We start from the raw sequence: 5,730 nt of genomic DNA on the forward strand, positions 1-5,730 counted from the left end.
TGATGAGCGCGAGTCTAAATTAAGATGTGAGAGAATTCTCTCCCTCCACCTCCCACTCTCGCCTTCTCTTTCTCTCACACAGCGAGTCCTCCCTCCACTACCCCCCTGGACTCCTGACCCCTGGCCTTCCACTGTCCCTGCCTCTTCGTCCCATGTCTCTGCCCTCCCCCCTCCCTGTCATCCTCTCTGTTCCTCCGTGATCTCTCCCTCTCCTGCCTCCTGCCCCCCCATCTCTGTGGGGAGCTGGAGCTCCTGGTCCTTAGCATGGAGGAGATGGTCGTCATGGTAACGGTTGTCATGTCAATGGCTACTGATCTGGGGATGAATGGTATCTAGGTGAGAGCTACCTGAGTGGAGGCGGATGGGCTCACAGGAGGCTCCATGCTTGCCTCTGAGCCTCAGAGCTACACAGTATGCACCCCTACCCAGTGCCCGCACCCCTTCCCAGTGCCCGCCCCCCATGCATGTGCCTGTTTGTACCCAAAGGCATGCCAACACACGGTGCCTCTCTGTGGCTGCCTTTAGGTGAGTGTGTGTCTGGGTGTGTCTGTATATGTTTTCTCTGTTTCTGGGTGTTTCATTACAAGGGTCTGTGTGGCTTTGGGGTGGGGGTTCTTTGGATTTTTCTGCAGGCCTTTCTGGGATCAGGGTTTCAGGGGCTGTGTATGGCACTTGTCACTGAGGCATCATGAGGCTGCCCTGTTTTGGCTCTCACATTTACCTCAGTTTGGAAGTCCCTAGGGGTCACAGACTCTTAGAGTCTCTCCTCCCAGCTAAAGATCTCCCTGGCCTGCCTGGAAAGATGGAAAGACCGGTGAGGATGGCCCCGCCCAGGAGTGGAGCCTGAGCCCTGGTCCCTGCTCAGTCCCATCCCGCTGTGTGTCCCTGGGCAGGAGCTACAGTCTCTGTCCTGCTCAGTCCCCGTCCCGCTGTGTGTCCCTGGGCAGCAGCTGCAGACTCTGTCCTGCTCAGTCCCCATCCCGCTGTGTGACCTTGGGCAGCAGCTGCAGTCTGTCCTGCTCAGTCCCATCCCGCTGGGTGTCCCTGGGCAGGAGCTGGAGTCTCTGTGCTGCTCAGTCCCCGTCCCGCTGGGTGTCCCTGGGCAGGAGCTGCAGTCTCTGTCCTGCTCCGCCCCCACCCCTGTGTGTCCCTGGGCAGGAGCTGGAGTCTCTGTCCTGCTCAGTCCCCATCCCGCTGTGTGTCCCTGGGCAGCAGCTGCAGTCTCTGTCCTGCTCAGACCCATCCCGCTGTGTGACCTTGGGCAGCAGCTGCAGTCTCTGTCCTGCTCAGTCCCCATCCCGCTTGGTGGCCTTGGGCAGGAGCTGCAGTCTCTGTCCTGCTCAGTCCCCATCCCTGTGTGTCCCTGGGCAGGAGCTACAGTCTCTGTCCTGCTCAGTCCCCATCCCACTGGGTGTCCCTGGGCAGGAGCTGCAGTCTCTGTCCTTCTCAGTCCCATCCCGCTGTGTGTCCCTGGGCAGGAGCTATAGTCTCTGTCCTGCTCAGTCCCTGCATCTGTGTTTCCCTGGGCAGGAGCTATAGTCTCTGTCCTGCTCAGTCCCCGTGCCTGTGTGTGTCCCTGGGCAGGAGCTGGAATCTCTGTGCTGCTCAGTCCCCATCCTGCTTGGTGGCCTTGGGCAGGAGCTGTAGTCTCTGTCCTGCTCAGTCCCCATCCCGCTGTGTGCCCCGGGGCAGGAGCTGCAGTCTCTGTCCTGCTCAGTCCCCATTGCGCTGGGTGACCTTGGGCAGCAGCTGCAGTCTCTGTCCTGCGCAGTCCCCGTGCCTGTGTGTGTCCCTGGGCAGCAGCTGCAGTCTCTGGTCCTGCTCAGTCCCCACCCCGCTCGGTGACCTTGGGCCGCAGCTGCAGTCTCTGTCCTGCTCAGTCCCCGTGCCTGTGTGTGTCCCTGGGCAGCAGCTGCAGTCTCTGTCCTGCTCAGTCCCCATTGCGCTGGGTGACCTCGGGCAGCAGCTGCAGTCTCTGGCTGCAGGTAGTTTGCCTAAGAACTGAGCAGAGTCTCCAAGGGACTCCAGCTTAGCTGCCCAGGTGTGGAGGCCGGCGGTGTGGGGAGCCTTCCTTCTAACCTCATCACCTCAGGCCCGGGGTTGTTCTGGGCTGGGGAGGTGGAGAGGGGAGCTGGGGAAGGTTGGACGATGGGTGCGCTGAGCTCCTGGAGTGCCTAAGCCGGAGGAAGCCCAGCAATTAGTCACGGGAGCAATTACACTAATTGTTCCACTCCGTGACTCACTGGTAGCAAGTAAATACTGATTAATTCATTACTTTGAGACTGTGTGTGTGTGTGTGTGTGTGTGTGAGAGAGAGAGAGAGAGAGAGAGAGAACGGGCGGGGCGGGGGGAGGCGGAATCTCCTGGCCCCCTGCCCTGGCCCCTGCCCTGGCCCCCTGCCCTGCCTGGGTAGGGCTTTGGAGCAGGTGGTCGAGGTGGGGCAGGGAGCCAGGATTGGGATCCTCTCTCCAGCTCTGTATGAACTCCAATAGGGGGCCTGTCAGGGGCGGGGTGAGAGGCTGATCCAGCCCCCCTCCTGCTCACATACCCTCCGTGGCTTCCATGCCAGTCAGACAGTGCGGTGCCCAGCCTGCATCTCAGAGAAAGTCGTCAGGTGGCCACTGAAGGCCCTCTGTGGTGGGCTTCCCCAGCCTCAGCCCCTGCCCTGTCTTGCCCTTGCCACAGCTCAAAGCTGTGACAGATGTGAATTCAGCAGCAGAGACGCTCTGAAAGGTAAAGCAGGAGGGCTTCTCGGAAGAAGGGGCAGGAGTTCGTGGCACAAAGTTGGAGAAGGAAGAGTGTTCTAGGTGGAGGGAGCGGCAGGAGCCAAAGAGGCAGGAGAGACCAGGCCGGTTCCAGAAACAGGGGCCAGGGCGGCTGGAACCAGTGATGGTGCCAAGGGACCCTGATGAGGCGGGCAGGGCCAGCTCCGAAAGCACAGGCTGCCCCCCACTCCTCATCCGGAGCCTCTGTGCATTCTATTCCCTCGTCTTTCTCTCTTCGTTTCAGGTGTTTAAGACTCAGCTCTGAGCAGCAGGGGTCAATCTCGCCTTCCTCTGGAAAGCCCTCGGGGGCAGGGACTGTGGCTGGGCTCCATCAGGGTCAAGGTGTGGCTGGAGGTGGGGCCAAGCCTGCTCCTCCCGGGGGTTGCAGGCCTGCCTTGGATGTTCTTGGTGCTGGCTCTCAGCCCAGGGTTGCAGGAAGGCCCCAGGAGCCCCAGTCCCCGTCTTCCCAGGTTCTGATTGTAGGGGAGTCTTGGGCCTGGTGAGCTAGACCCTGGAGCCCCCTCTCCGCTCTCCTGACCCCCAGAGACCTTGGGGCAGCATCAGGCCCTGAGCTGACTCTGCCTTTGAGATCCTTTGTGGGGAGGTGAGGGAGGCTGACCTCTAGTTTGGGGGAGGACCCAGGGCTGGAGCCTGCACTCTTTCTCTCCCTGCCCCCCACCTTTATCCATGGAAATTCCTCCCAGAGCCCCAGATCTCAGCAGCGCCATGTCTGTCTGTTGGGACTAATTGTCCTGTCTGGAATTTCAAGGTGTGAGACTTTGGGTCCCAAGCCACGCCTGACTGTCACATCTGGGGCAGCTGGTGCGCTGGGCAGTTCAGTTCTGTCCTCAGTAGAGGAGGGTCCACATGGAGGGTAACACTAACTTGTGCTGAGCACCTGCTGTATACGAGGCCCTCAGCTCTGCACACCTCTTAGCACGTTACCCGATAGGGCAGATGCTGTTTTCTATGAGTAATGAGTAAACTGAGGCACAGAGAGACTCAGTAACTCGCCCCACGTCCGTCACACATTTCGTAAGCGGTGGAGCCAGGACTCAAACCCAGCATTCTGGCCCTCAGCCTGCTCCTGCCGGGGGCGGGGGGTGGGGGGGTGACGGGTCCTCAGTGGTGGCCGTCAGCAAGAGGGCTGCCGCCCTGGCCCCTGGGTGGGCAGGAAGGGGTAGTCAGGCCCACCCCGCTCTGCCCACCTGGAGGCCACAGCCGATGCCGTCCCTCCATTGTCACTCTGCCCCTCTGGGTGTGACCGGGCTGCTGGCCTCAGTGCTGAGCCCAGGGCCTGTGTCTGCCCTCCCCAGGCTCAGCGCTGGCGCAGTGAGAACTTTGAGAGGCCCGTGGACCTTGAGGGCTCCGGGGACGATGACTCCTTCCCCGATGATGAGCTGGACGACCTGTACTCGGGGTCCGGCTCGGGCTGTAAGTACCTCCCCTTCCTTTTCCTTGCGTGTGTGTCGTGCTGGCCACGTCGGTCTGCCTCCAGTGCCCCACGCAAGGCTGAGCTCAGGCAACCGGAACCCCTGCAGGCTCACTGAAGCCGTGGTGTGGGGGAGGGGAGGCCAGGCTGGGGTCTCCCGTGGACCTCAAGCACATGAAGGGCCAGTTATCCTGGGGGTGGAACCGGGGCCTGTGGCCTCCACGCCCAGGACTCCCGGCTCCCCACGGTTCTGCTCTGTGTCCTCGCCTCCAGGTGGGAACAGAGACATCCCTCAGGAACCCAGTTTTCCGTGCTGTTCCAACATGTGGGGGGATGCCCCCCACCCCCACCCCAGGAAGGGCCAGCGGAGTAGTGTGAGTTCAAATCCCAGCTTCGCCACCAACAGCTGCAGCACCTTTATAAAGCCGCCTTTCCTCTCAGAGCCTCTGTTCTTATCTGTGAGTGGTGAGGTATATATACTGAGTGGCCAGATTATTATGACCACCCCGTCAGTACAATGAAGTGAATTAGTTATGCAAATAATAATAATAATAATAAAACCTTGAGAGTATTTGCTTAGGAAGTTTTCGATATTCAATATTTTTGGAAGTGTCAGTGAAGTACGGATGGGGTGGTCATAATAATCTGGCCACTCAGTGTGTGTATGTGTGTGTGTGTATGTACCTGCTTTGCAGAGTCTGGAGGGCTTCCGCGTAAGGCCTCGGGGTCTGGCACAGAGCGGGAGCTCTGCGCGGTGTGGCTGAGATTTGAGCCCAGTGAGAGGACAGGACAGGCCTCGTGAGGCGGTGGGAGGTCTGCGTGCCACAGAACTGGTCCTGCGCAGCCACCTTGTCTCTCTACGTTAGACACTTTTTAAAGCCTCTTGCGAGTTAATTTTTATTAACTTCATCTCTGATGGGTCAGGCCTCCACTCCCAAACCTTCCTGGCTCCTCCTTGCTTCTCCTGTGCCTGGGTCAGGCCCCGTAGGAGCTGCGTGCAGACATTTCCGCCCAAGTCCCTTTCACTTGACGCGGTTTCTCCAGATCGCTCAGGCATCCCCTTGTAGGAAGGTCTCCTTCTACCCCTGCCCTCTGCCTGTGCCTCAGGGAGCCCTTAGGGTACCCACTGCCTCTTCCCAGAATGCCCTTCCCCTGCTGCCCCAACCTCTAGCGAGATTTGCGGCCAGTAGGCCCTACCACTGCCTGGATTCAGCCTGTTAGAAGCTCCAGGCTGGGTGGCTGGGGTAGTCAGAGAAGGCTTCCTGGAGGAGGTGGTCCCCTCGAGGAACTTCCGGCTAGGCAGAGAGGAGTTGGGGAACAGCCACCAGCCATCAGCCACCTGGTAACCTTTGGCCAGACTCTGCCTTCCTCCTTTCCCTCCTCTTGTCCTGGGAAAACTGTGCAAGGAGTGAGGGTTGGGAGCCCCTCATCTCATGGCCATTGCTTCCCTGGGATCCTCATGCCCAGGTCCCTAGCTCTCTCCTCTCCCCCACCCCTCAGACTTCGAGCAGGAGTCAGGCATTGAGACGGCCA

The 5,730-nt window shown here is 60.0% G+C and overlaps 1 protein-coding gene across 1 annotated transcript in view; it reads left to right on the forward strand.

Moving 5' to 3' along the window:
* Positions 1–5,730, forward strand: part of SDC3 (syndecan 3) — a 17,943-nt gene that overhangs the window by 8,265 nt on the left and 3,948 nt on the right. Inside the window, 3 exon segments of the mRNA XM_015572265.1 lie at positions 3,987–4,199; positions 5,698–5,728; position 5,730. The exon segment at position 5,730 is cut by the window's right edge and continues 576 nt beyond it. Coding sequence (XP_015427751.1) covers positions 3,987–4,199; positions 5,698–5,728; position 5,730 — 245 coding nt within the window.

The sequence above is a fragment of the Myotis davidii genome, unplaced genomic scaffold (genome assembly GCF_000327345.1).
Source record: "Myotis davidii unplaced genomic scaffold, ASM32734v1 scaffold228, whole genome shotgun sequence".
Lineage (NCBI taxonomy): Eukaryota > Metazoa > Chordata > Mammalia > Chiroptera > Vespertilionidae > Myotis > Myotis davidii.